General features: G+C 38.8%; 1 protein-coding gene across 1 annotated transcript; it reads right to left on the bottom strand.

The window, feature by feature from the left end:
• Positions 1-1,258: 1,258 nt before the first annotated feature.
• Positions 1,259-13,292, bottom strand: tcp11l1 (t-complex 11, testis-specific-like 1). The gene is made up of 10 exons (XM_077567466.1): positions 12,861-13,292; positions 12,437-12,580; positions 12,079-12,211; positions 11,887-12,007; positions 10,991-11,211; positions 9,299-9,435; positions 7,743-7,915; positions 7,449-7,630; positions 4,718-4,890; positions 1,259-4,626 (listed from the first exon to the last, which is right to left on the bottom strand). The coding sequence occupies exons 2-10, from the start codon at positions 12,570-12,572 to the stop codon at positions 4,400-4,402; spliced, it is 1,503 nt and encodes a 500-aa protein (XP_077423592.1). The 5' UTR covers positions 12,573-12,580; positions 12,861-13,292; the 3' UTR covers positions 1,259-4,399.
• Positions 13,293-13,482: the final 190 nt, after the last annotated feature.

The raw sequence follows: 13,482 nt of genomic DNA, 5'->3' as shown, positions 1-13,482 counted from the left end.
ATTTTTTTTCATTTAGTTCTTTCATCAATTTTAATAATAATGCTCATGTTCTATATTATAATAGCATCTGATGGATGGATATGATTTCCCCTTTTTGATAGCGCCAAGAATATAATTAGTAAGGGTAAGAACATCTTAGGAGTACATGTGTACTTGAGTGAGTGAATGCTTTCGAGCTGGCAGTGGCTTTTATAAGCAACGCCAATGTGTCTGTATTAGCTACAGGTGCCAAATACAGGGAACTCACGTGTTGCAAGTCATAAGTGCAAGGGCCTCATTCGGCCTCCATCATTGCTCTGGAGCTGACTGGGTATGCACATTTGTAGGGATAACCAAGAAAAGATAAGTGGACGCCTTCACAAAGATGCCCAATGAGGATCCAGCCATCAAAAGCTTCCAGGACCTTGGCATTATCAAACGTGGCAACAACAGAATAATAAAGATCTGAAACCTCAAGTGAAAGCCCTGGAGTCATGTTTTTTTGCCAAGTGTACTCCTCATCTCTAATAACAGCAATACCAGCATTGTGAATTATTCAGGTCTAAAAATTTTGACAAATGCTACCATCTCACCTGAGCTGCCCTGCTTCCACAACTTATGAGGGCCAACTGTGTGGTAAAGAGAGAGAAGATCTACCCTATTAGGTGGCTAAAGCTCTCACCAGTTAAGTCAGTAGGCTACTGACTGATTTTCTGCTAAAAATGCTTCACATATCCTGGTTTAAACCGGGTACTGTGTATCCCTGGAAGGCAGTGTACTGCTCTGTGCAGCTAGCATGTTCAGAACCCAGCCGTGGCAAGGTGGGAGAGATTGCTTGGAACTACTACTTTTTTTCTTTTTTTTTGCAAGGTGGGTGCTGTATTTTTGTTGTTAAAATATTAATTTCAACCCAGTACTGCGGTAGTGGGTTTTCTACCTTGTTTGAAAGGAAGACCGCTAAAATTTTCAATTTTTTTTTAGATGTATTAATATTCTGTTAAGGGGCACTTAAGCAACTCCCAAACTGAGCTAAAAAAAAAAAAAAAACATACGGTGACAACTTTTCCCTTGTAAATGTTCCCTAAATAAAATGTTGGTCAACTCCACATTTAATTATGGTCTATGGAGAGGGAGTATTTCGGTACACATTCAATAAATATCACAATATTCAAAACCCACATTTGTTTTTCCAATATTGTGCAGCCCTAGTGTGATCAAATAATGCAACTTGGTTTCATGGACTTCTTTGATTAGGGTAGTAGAATGATGACAGTAACCATTTGTGAGGGACACACAATGCTTTATTTATGACTACTGAACATGCACAATGCATACCAGTCAGTGTAAATGCATCAAATACAGTGTTCATGAGAAGTCAAATTAGCAAATAATTTAAACATTTTGAAACAATTCAAAGAAAGTTAAAGCACATTTTAAGTACCAGTCCATGGTTCAAGTTGGTCCACCACACAAATTCAGTGTATTTTTCTGCTGCCTAATGGACTGAGATAAAATAATTGCATTTATTTGTCATCAATGTTTTTGGACGCACGCACAAACACACAAGCATGATGCAGTCTTTTTGCCTAAAGTCCAAGTTTCCTAGCATCCATTTGGCAAGGCAAGGTAGCTTTATTTATATAGCACATTAGAAGGTATAACTCAACCTGCTTCATGTAATTGAAAGAACAAAATTGTAAAGCAATTACTAACATAAGAGTTAAAGATATTTAAAAACAACTAATGAAATAAAAGTAGCTTACTAAAATTACTAAGTGCCATATAGTAAAAGATGATGATTTTGACTTTTTTTTTTAAATGCTTAATCATAGGTATGGGGGAAAAGCACAGTGTTTAACCTGGATTTAAAAGCATTTACACTTGGGGCTGACTTCGCTTCTGTTGGCAGCTTACTCCATTTGAGTGTAGCATAACAGCTAAATGCTGCTTCACCATGTTCACTTTGAACTCTGGGCTCCACTAATGTCACTTTTCTATTAGCCCCTAAAGGCGCAGCGTGTCAACAAGATTCACAAACATGCTACACTAACACTTGACCCGGCACGACAATAGTGATGCATCCGTCTTAAGGCAGAGTACTTTCTGTTACCAAATATACTGGAGGTGCCGCGGCTGTGTTCGCCAGAACGCCCGGAAAAGCGCAACCCTTCCCCTAACAGCGAATTCTGTTGCGCCGCCACGGAAATTGAGATGTGCCTATTTTTACACTGAGCGCACGTGCGCCAGTCTCCAAAAATGGGGCCCTATGTCTCTCGGCTAGCCTGGGAACGCCTTAGGATCACCCCGGAGGAGCCAGACGAAGTGGTTGGGTTGGGGGAAGTCTGGGCTTAGCAGTAAATAATAGATGGATGAATGGTGTCCACAACGCAGCTGGCACATTGCTTGAATCAGCATATATGATCATTTTCCTCAACATGAGCGGTTACTTTACCTACTATTAATCTACTACTTAGTTAGCAAACTGTTGTGTTTATCTATAGCCTACACCAGATTAGGTTAGCCCATCAGTAGGAGCAAATGTAATTACAGGGATGTGATTTGACCAAAGTGAAATTATCTGAAAATTTAGCCGGGGGTCTGGGTTTTCCGTGTCTTTAAGTACTTTCGATGCACTCACATGACAAAGAAATAGACAAAACAACAGCATAAATTTTCAATGTATATTGAACTATCCCATATAAAATGGCAGTTTTAGTCAACTCAAAATCAGTCACATTCAAAAACATTGGACTGCCTTTGCTTTTAAAAACTATCACTGAGAATGTCATCATATCTAACTAATGTGATTACTAAGTTAACACATAAATAATGTTGAAGAGTTCAAATTTCATGAACAAATAATTGTATCATGACCAAATGAAAAGTAACTCATATTAGAGCATACCACAAATGTCTTTGTTATAGCAGAAGATGTTATCTGTCGGAGTCATGTGTATACACAATGAACTACTAAAAAAAAAAAATCTGAATTTTTTTTTTGGGGGGGGGGGGGGGAGATAAAAAAAGCGGAATTCCGCGAATTAGCGGAAAAATCACATCCCTGTAATTAGGTTTTCAATAATAAAGCTCTCCAGTGTAATAAAATTAATAACATAAATTCAAGATCATATGTTTGATATAAATATTGGTTAAAAATAACACTGTGAGAAATTCATAACAACATTCATAAAAACTAAAATGTTTTTTTAAATTAAAATTTGTAGAAAAGTTCAGCCAATTTCATCCAAACATAGCTGGTAAGCATTTCATTTACACTATAGGTGTCCAAAGGTTTTCTTGCTTAACACCACTAAAATAATCCATGAGTGTTGCGACCCCGTGCAGACAAACGACACGGTCTGTGCATATCACTTGTTTATCTTAAGTCTATTTATGGGATGTAGTTTGGACACCCTCAATTTAAACCATGCAAACTCATTTCACCCTGCCCCCTAAAAGAATAGGAATCGAGAATTGTTCGGAACCAGAATTGTTTTAAGCCATTGATACGATAATACTGTTACAAAATATAACAGTGCCTTACTATTGTTATTAATATTGTGTAACTTTTACACTCTCAGGCAATGGCCAACACAATGCCGATCAGCCAGGCCAATGTATTCGTTTATATTTAAATTAATTTGATACTTGTATGAAAAAAAAAAAAAAAAAAGTATAATTCCAAATTGGTTTGTTTGGGTTCATTTTTGTCAAAGTAAATGTGACTTGCCTGGACAAACAAGCTAATGGATTTCATCAGGCTGTAATATTCAGCCTGTATCGGCACCCACTGTAGTTTTTGTGTTTCTAAAGCTAATTTTCGAGACTAAAACTCTTCTTTCCTGATTGTCTATACCACAAGGTGGTAGGAGGAACAACTCGCGCAGTTGATTAGTTATTTTCTTTTGACTTAGCCCCCGATTAAAAGCACCTTGACTACTTTTTAGGACTGAACTAAGCCACAAGCGCTATAGGAAGACCCATGAGTCAAACTTTTCATCTGAACTTATACAGTACGTTAATTCTCTGCTGGTGGACCAAATTTGTACCATTTCGATTTTACATTTTTATATAAATTTGCAAAACCACCGTGGCTCCAGTTATTCATTTGTGACCAACATTTGTTCCTTATACCTCCCAAGAAATGGTCCAAAGCATTATACACCGGGTCAGTCATGGTAAAAGGAAAACACATTGGACTAATAGAGTTGATCTATAAGCAGGGTAGAGGATAAAGATAGTGTAATATTTATTTTTACATCTTCAAGTAGAGCTATTAGTGTGTTTTACTGTAAATGTGTTATTTTCTTCTGCAATAAAGAGAATGCTACCAACCACAAATGCTTACAATTATCCTCAGTTTTTTTGAAGAACTTAAGCATTAGCTTGAAAATCTACTTAACACCACTGTCAATAGTGCTTACGTCTCTGTTGTGCTAGCACAAACTTCCGATGCGAAGCACTTGTGGAGAATCTTTTGGTAGAACGGGGAGAAGACCAGCTTATTGAAGTTGACAAGGCAACTGAAACGAACAGCGAGTTCTTTAAGCTCCTTGCCGATGGGTGCAAGACCTCCAGGCATAGGAGGAGGGGTCTTGTGTTGACTGGACTCCAGAGTGGCCAGCAGGTAGTGCTGAACACGTGAGTCTGAAAGAGATGGCAAGAGAAGACAAACGAGGAGGGTCAATCAAATCTCCCCCTCCGGACAATTGACAAAACTGTAGTGCAAATCACTTACCCATCAACTGTCGGACTGTGTTGTCCGGCTGAATTGTGGCTGAGATTTGCCCCATCAGAGTGTTTTTTTGGTCTGTTGTTAACGTAGGATAGCCATGTTGGCTTAAACATTGACTGAGCTCCATGCACAGTTTCTCCCCAGTGGTCACTAGTGTCTCTTGCAAACTGAAAGACCTTTGAAAAGGCAATATGATATTTTCATGAAACAACTCAACACGGATATTGCTTGAACCTCAAGAACAAATTTCAATCTTATTAACTCTTTGACTGCCAGATGTTTTCAGAAACGGGTTGTCACCAGTGCCAGCCGATTTAAGCATTTTAACTGATCTTTCAAGGTCCACAGAAAATGTTGTGTTTGGACTATGGAAACACACATACTACCAAATGAAAGATTGAACTCTCATCTTACATCAGAAAAAAAAGTTTGTTTCTACCTTATTCCGTTCTTCAGTAATCAACAATAGAAAATGGTTAGTTTGACCGAAATGCTCTGCTTTGAAACAAAAAACGGAGAAAAAGAGCTTTTTATGAAATGATGTTATTTCATGCACTCTAGTGAATTCTACACTTCTTTTTGTCCATGAATGATGCCACAAACACCTAAATAGTGCTTTACTTCTGTAAAACACTATCACCAACAATGAAAAAGTGTTTTTTGGTTGCAAAATACGTTTATTTCCATTCAACAGTGTAACAATTTGACAAAACAATTTCGCAAACTATTTACAAATGTGTACAACTGTGGTACTACTTACAATTATGTGGATGTTTCAAATACAGTTTTTCTTTTTGTAACGCTCTCCTGCGTGCAAGGAGACGCAGCAGGATTTGCACAACAGATTAGTTTCACTTGCGATTGCTCCTTTCGCGTGCAGATGTTACACTTTCTTGGCGGCCTTTTTTTCCGGGGAATAGCAAGTAGCAGACTGTACCCACTCCTCCGATGAATATGCATTGGACTCGGGGTACTCTTCGTCGTCCGATTGAACGTCCGCCTGTGCAGAAGTGCTCGGTTGTGCTCCGCGTTTTCCCGGTGTTAGCATCGCTAGCCGGTGAACCTTTATGACGTCGTCATAGCCGCCGCGTCAACGCTTGCAACTTCGGCGTCAACCTCTGAGTCACCATCATCATCATCGATGATGATCATCGTCGTCATCAATGTGCTCTTTAGCGTTGGTCGATGCTTTTCGTCTTTGAAAAAAACTGCTCGAGCGTGAGCCGCTTGCAACCGGTCGCCATGTTCTCTTCCCTTCCCCAGCCATTGTCCCCTCTAGCTCTGCCTCACGTCTTCTACTGACGCCTACCCAATCTTGTCAAAAGAGAGTCATTGCTGCCATCTAGGGGCCAAAAATAGTCATTAGGCTAACTAGATCTGCTTGAAACTTTCACCACAGCTGCCCAAGGCTTCCCTCCACCCGTTTAAAAAATAATAAATAAAAAAATTGGATGACGTCTTTTAACGTCATTGGCGGCCCTCCGTAGGTTTTTACTTGACGTCTTTTAACGTCCATGGCAGTCAAAGAGTTAATGCAGCAAAATTTGTATTATTTTTTTTTGCTGAAACTGTATGGAAGATATAGTGACTGTCCCAACAATATAGATATACATGCACATTGTGATGCATCGCATATCGTCACAGCTCAATACTCAATTTTGATTGGCAGGCTTGACACACAATATAATTACTCTAGGGGTGTCAGGCGATTACATTTTAATCGTAATTAATCGCATGACTTCAATAGTTAACTAAATTTTACATCTGCTCTAAATGTACAATAAAATAAACAATTATATATACACAATAAAGTTTTCATACTCTTGTTAACATTAAAGTGGGGAAAAAAAGTGAAACAAATAGAAATATGGCTGCATCTTTGAGTCATTGATACAATAATTTCATAATAATTCATAAAATTCAGTTAAAATTAAAAGCGTACGGTACTGTAAAAAAAACGAGTGTGATATTGATTTTTGTTGAGGTCATTTTTCTGTCACTAGATGGCATAATTGCATTTGCAAGATGGTGACAGCTCAGTGCATTTTTCTTTTCATATTAAGAGCTATCTAATCTTTAACATGAAGTAACATGTAAAATTATGCACATATTTTAAACTGTAAAGTACAACTTGTCTCCACAAATATATGCATTATTATTAAATTTATGACTGCCAAATTTTGACACGGACGTGTCTGCTGCGTTGCAATTAAAATTCCCCCAGTACAGGCTTTCCAAGTAAGGGGCGGTCATTAACAGCACATAAAAAAAAGTGGCGTTAAAGGAACTTTAAAGTCTTTGTTTTTCTTTTTAAAGACAAAAAAGCCGACAGCTTCTGAAGAAGGCGGCAGTCGACGCCAAAACTAGTCAAGGTAAACAAAATTGTCTTTAAAAAGAAAAATAAAGACTGCATAGATTAGATGACAAGATGATTTATTTTAAACCAAATAACTTTATATTAACACAAAATTAACATACTAATTTTGACACCCCTAGTTTAACTGTGGCTCTAGTTTGCATTACATGGCAACACTAAAAATTACAAGTTAAATAAATGTATTGTTATTAAATTAATACATCCCTTAATTCCTAATGCAAGCCTATAACATCACTAAGTATAAAGGTTTATCTAACAAATGCTTTAAGCAGGTGTCGCACCACACTGTTACTGCATCATACAAAGTAAGTACAATGTGAACCACCAATAACAACTGTTTGATGTGTTTGCACTTACTGTATGTGCATGTCTGCAAGCATGACTTGAACTGTGTTTTTAAGCGTCTCCATGAGCCCTGGAAGGCCCGAGATGGCTTCCCCCGTGGTGGTGTAAACAATGAGTAATATCGTCGAAAGCAAAACTAATTGTTCAGTCTTCTGCTGCATTTCCTGGAACCGAGTCTGATCCATCAACATTGTCTAGGTAGCAAAAAAAAGACAACAACAACATCTGACAGAAAATCCAACTGCAGTATAGTAATCCGTTTTTTCAAAAGAGTCAAAGACTGAATGAAGTTATCAAAGAATTTACCTCAGGGAAGGGCTCCGAGAGGTGTTCCCACTTTAGTAGTCGCAAATATGCTTGATTATGGACATTAGCAGGTTGGAGAGCAGGAGGATCAGGTGAAGCAGCAGTGGAGGAAGCCTCTCTTTTTACGTTCTTCAATGTGTCATTGAGCCACTTCTCAGTGTAGTCTAAAGCATCTGAACAAGAGAGTAATGTGTTTTCCAACTGCAACATAACTGTACACAACCTCACTGTTAAAGAACAAAAGTTGCACTTTAATGTACCTAGAAAAAGTATCCATAGAAAACTCAAGCCTGTATCGTTTTCTGAGGTTTGCCATACAATATATTGTAGTGTATCACTATTAATCCCTAAAAAAGCTTTCACTCATAAAAAAAAGGAAGACACAATTTACAATTGAAAAACGATGTGGGCAAGAATAAAGACAAAAAATGGGTACAGACGCTCCCCTACTTACGAACATTCGAGTTACGAAGAACGGTACATACGAACATTTCTGCGCGTACAGTATGTCGAAAAATGTTCGGAAAGAAATGCTGTAAATTAGATTTTGTATTGCGCGTAGTGCTTCTTTCCGCTACTAATACCGACGATTGGCGCTGTGAGAGCTCATTGGAGGCTGAGCAACGTGGCGAGGAGGAGGAGGAAGAAACGCCGGTCCCCATGAAGGAGGAAATAACTTTTGAAGCCGATTCCAGCGACGACGAAGAATCTCTCATGATATAAAATCCTCCTCCATCATCTCCTTAAGCATCGAGTACATCTTCCAAAAGTAAGTTAAACTTCAATTTATTTATCTTATTACGTACATGTACATACTGTGTGTGTCTTTCGCTCTCTCTCTCTAACATACGTAGTACAGTACAGTACTGTACGTATTCTCTCCATTTTATTAAAAGTTTTTTTCAGTACAAACCAATGCAGGTTACTTGTACAAGCCTTAAACATACTTATATAAACCTTCAATATACTTATATAGGCTTTAAACATAAATTATAATACAAAATATAGCACTGAAGCAACTTACGAACAAATTCACCTTACGAACGATCGTCCGGAACGTAACTCGTTCGTAAGGTGGGGAGCGTCTGTATATTAAAAGGCGGAGCTTCCCGCCATTCATTGTAATGTATCCGGCTTGGTACATATGCCGCTCGCTGCTATTTCATCCACAGGTACATTAAGTATTATTGTACAAGATATGCACCTGTGTGTCGCTTAAAACCAAGAAATTGATTTTTCACCTGTGTAAAATCTTACGTGCATATTGATTGGATCTAATTTGTAATGTTGCCACATCATGTAACCGTGACTCAAAGTTTGAATCGACACAAATCCAGTAGCCAAAACTCGGTCACTGCTGAAATCTTCTGGCAGAACCCCCCCGCACACTACTGCGCAAGTGTTGGATTGGCGTTCTGACGAATCGTTCAGTGTGCAGTGGCCCAAACAATGAATAGTATACTTGGTCAGTGTGAATAACAAATGATTCATTTCTTTAGATTTGAATACAATGACTAATGACTATCAATGTTAAATGAATCATATAATGCTCTTACTAGGCTGTCTGTCCAAAAACTCCTGGAACTTGTTCCTCTCATACTCAACTGACTGCTGCATTAGATGAGGTCTGATGCTGCTTACAGCAAAGTTAGCCATGTCCAACTTCATCAGGTCCAATAGTGAGAATATAGCCCTAAGAGAAGAATGACAGAAAAAAATCTTGTTAAACCTCTGTAAATATTGCATATTAAATACCGTGGATTATTCTCAAATTGGTAAATTATTAACTTTTTTTCCCGGAAGTTTGCGGTTTAGTGGCGCTAGGTCCAGGGCTTTTCTTAAAGTGGTGGTTGTCAGGCTGGCTAACGTTGACGTTAGCTAGCTGTGTGGACCAGAGGTGGGTACTTCCGTCAATCGTCTATTCCGGTCAATGACGCTTGAGCGCTTCCGCATTTTCATAATTAATGATGCGAAGCCTTGCAAAAATCCAGGGAACGAGAAGGACCGACCGTCTGTGCTCACCTCGATCGACGAATGTAAACCCGCTTCAGTCGGTGCTCAGTCTGTGTATTTTTTTCAAGGCTTCGCGCCATTGGGCTTGCGGCCGAAAAGTGGACATTGTCATTGACGGGACGGACTGGTGTGGGCTCGCGAGTTGATTACTACTACGCCGAGTTGTAAACAAAACACAAGTAGTAGTCTTGCTAAACACAACACATTGGTGTGTTTGGAAATTTGCCTCTCTGAACGTAGGAACTCTTAGTGTAGTGCACGGACTTCAGAGTATACTTCCAATTGCGCCTCAAGTCAAATATTGTATTTTCTTTGCCATAATACGTTTTATGTGCCCTACTAGTGAAAGAGGAATAAAATTATTTTGTCCTCTTTGCGTGTTCCAAAAATGAAGATAGATTTAATGTAAGAAAAATACACCTTTGCAAAAGTGATTTTTAATCAGTCAGAGATCTCTGGACAGATAACAGCCTCTAATTCATCACTTAAACAGGTGGGATTCAGAGCGTCAAATGTAGTTCTTCCGCATGTACAATGGTTTCTTATAGTTAAAAGACCTCCTCTCTTTCATTTGTAGACAAAACATACTCTCTGGTACTTTTCCGTGAGCGATGGCGAAAACAGAGTCAGGTGTGGGTGTTCAAAACAGATTCTGTTCTCAAGGACCAAATGTGTTTTCGCACAAAACGCTGAGAAGGAACTTTTTTAGACTAAATAGTATGTCCCAGTTTAAGGTCAGATTATACCGAAATCAACACCACTTGCTCTGCACAGGACACAAAACATTTCGACGAGGTTAATATAAAGAATTAAAATGTTAATAATGTGTAACAATGGTTAATATATGAAATGAAGTATTAAAAATGTTACAATATCTATCACTAGTCGAATCACTGAAAATGATGCCATCAAAGTTCCCATGGGCTCACATTGTGAACACCACAGGTCACCTGTTTTCTTGGTTTGGTCACATGACATTCACAATGACAATGTGAGCCCGAGGGCACTTTGACATCAATGTCAGTCATGAGGCACAAAATTAATCAGAATGCCGTGTTTTAACTAGTGGGGGCACATAGAATATATTGTTGTAATTTTTATTTTATTTTTTTTTACTTGTGTTCCTCTTGTAATCATTAGGCTGACCCGAACTTCATAAAACGAGGCTTCATTAAGTAAGTGAACGACACATTAGATAAAGAGCTAGTTATATAGTATACTTTTCTATGGCTTACTTGAGCAAAGGGACAAACTCGGTGATCTCCTTTAGTTTACTGACGTCCTCATCTCTGCAGGGAGCACAAAGCGATCCCATCATCTGAATAATAAAATTGGATAGAGCACCAACGTCCAGTGCTCCTTTCTCCGCCTGCTGCTGGATTAGAGTCAGGTCAAGAACCTCCTCAATTTGGGCCCGCAAGTGACTATGGTTTGGCAGCAAGAAAGATAGCAAGGTCTGCAGATAAAATAATGATTGATTAACTATGGCTAATATAATAAACATCTCAACATTTACAAAATTGATCTCAATGATGACATCTTAAGACACCAACCTAACATAAACAGTTTTCAATGGCTTTGATTTCTCCAATTCATTGCTTGTGTGGAACTTCTTGGCTATGTTTTTTGATATATCAGCATGCATTGTTGCTTTAAATCTTGATGACTAAGCACACATTAATGATAAAATGCCTAAAGTCTGTATTCCCTGTTATTTCTGCAGGCTGACATTTTCAGTTTATCTAATGTATAACTTTTAATAACATAAAATCTAGTGTTACTATTTGTTTATAGTACATTAAGATTAATATATTTTTTTGTCATGTACACATGTACATTAAATTTGGCCTGCATCTGACCCAACTCAGTACAGAAACAGCTCTGATTAAAGTACTAAATGATATCATATTGAGCACTGATGCACGCCGTTCTCCCCTACATTGTTTTGCTTGCGTTCCTTCCTAATCTAATACTCTTACTTTATTACATTGTCTACTTAGATCGACAAGAATTGTTTAACTGGATAAAGACTTGAACATCCTTTGGGCGATTATGAGCCTAGATTGCAGCGGTTCACAGTCACACATTTATTTGCCAGGTGATAATGGGTTTGTGGTCTCCTTGACATTACCTTTTTAATTTCAGACAGCTGTTGGATGACATGGCTGTACTGTGGTGGATCCTCCTTTAATTGAGCTTCCAGATAATCCCAAAATGCTTGGTGCACTATATCTTTTACTCGGCGCTCCAAACTGTACAGGGGAAGTGAAGGGGTTGTTATAAGAAATGATTGCAAACCATATTTTCAGCATGCAAACCTCACCTTCCTTCAGGAAGCTCAGATGGTTTAACTTGAAAAGACTGGTTAACCATTATTTCATGGGCCAAAGTCATGTTGGTGACTCCTTTTGCTGTCTCCATTAACTCCTCCATAGACACAAACCTGGGTGGGCTGGCTATGAGGTAAGAATAACAATTTATTCAATATTTCATTTCAAATTGCATCCCAATGTGCTGTTCTCCTAAAACTAAGCACTGTAACTGTTACAGTCATATAGGTTGAAGGGATTCCCAAAATACTAAACTAATAAACATTGGAGCGTCCGGGTATATTTCAGGGCAGTGATTTAATCAGGGCTGTCAATGGTTAGTGCTCCCCTGTAAATTGAACTATTTTTTACCTTGTGGAGCGCTTGTTCCTCTGTGTGGACTTGGTGTATTTGTTCGCTTCCTCACTGACAGCTCAGAAGTATCCTGTGCACTCTCCTCAGACTTCTTGTCTCCCCCACCCTCGTTGTGGTCAGCCTCATTTGGCATGCTCAGGTCTGCAGAATATCAAATAACAAATGCAGCGACGACTTGAAATGTCTTCTAAAAATGACGAGTACACGGTCATCACAAGCACATTACTTTTGTTGCTTGATCGATAAACAGCAACAGTATATTATGATGTTTTGTTTATAAATAGTTACAAAACAGAAATAAAATAAAATGTAGGCTGTTGTCAACCTAAAGATCAGCGATAGCGTCATTAACACTAAGGTGGGAGACGCAAACGACAAATCCTTTGCATTTGACATTCGTATTGATTGCAACGTCACTAACCTTGTTGTCAGATGAGCTTTTGGAATTATATGAGCTGCTTCAAAATTATCTGACGTTTCTCCGACCCTTCAATTTCGCATCAATAAGAGCGTAGATGCAGCTGCTCCCTCAAGTCTGCTGGTGTGAATTATTTACACTCTCAGCGACCATACGACGTATTTTGACAAGGGAGACTCTTCATTTCATCTAGAAAAACTGATTTTTACGAGGGATGGGACGTACTGTGCCGAGGATTCGGGGCGTGTGCTGTGTCGAGAAATCCAGGAAGTGAGGCGCGTATCGAGGCGTGATTCGTTACAGACCAGTGACGTCACTGAGGACGTGTGAAACCCCACGGGTGCAGGAAGCGGTTCGAGCGATTTATGTGCATAGAGTGCACATAATACACATAAATTTCAAGTGTTGGCGATTGTCTGGATAGATAGATATGTAGTCGGAACGCTTCAAGGCTTCCGTGGGCATCCCTTGACGACTCTCACTTCCGGGTTTGGGTTGGGCCAACATGACGCCTTGCTCGAGCCCCTTGTCACTCGTCTGTTTACCAGTTTCTTTATTCAACAGCCGATTAAATGTTATACTCATTTAACCACATGACATTGTAAGTTAAAATACGCTACATGAA

The sequence above is a fragment of the Vanacampus margaritifer genome, chromosome 6, assembly GCF_051991255.1.
Source record: "Vanacampus margaritifer isolate UIUO_Vmar chromosome 6, RoL_Vmar_1.0, whole genome shotgun sequence".
In the NCBI taxonomy this organism is placed as follows: domain Eukaryota; kingdom Metazoa; phylum Chordata; class Actinopteri; order Syngnathiformes; family Syngnathidae; genus Vanacampus; species Vanacampus margaritifer.
The sequence above is the reverse complement of the archived record's forward strand: the minus strand, read 5'-3'. Positions and strand labels throughout refer to the sequence as shown.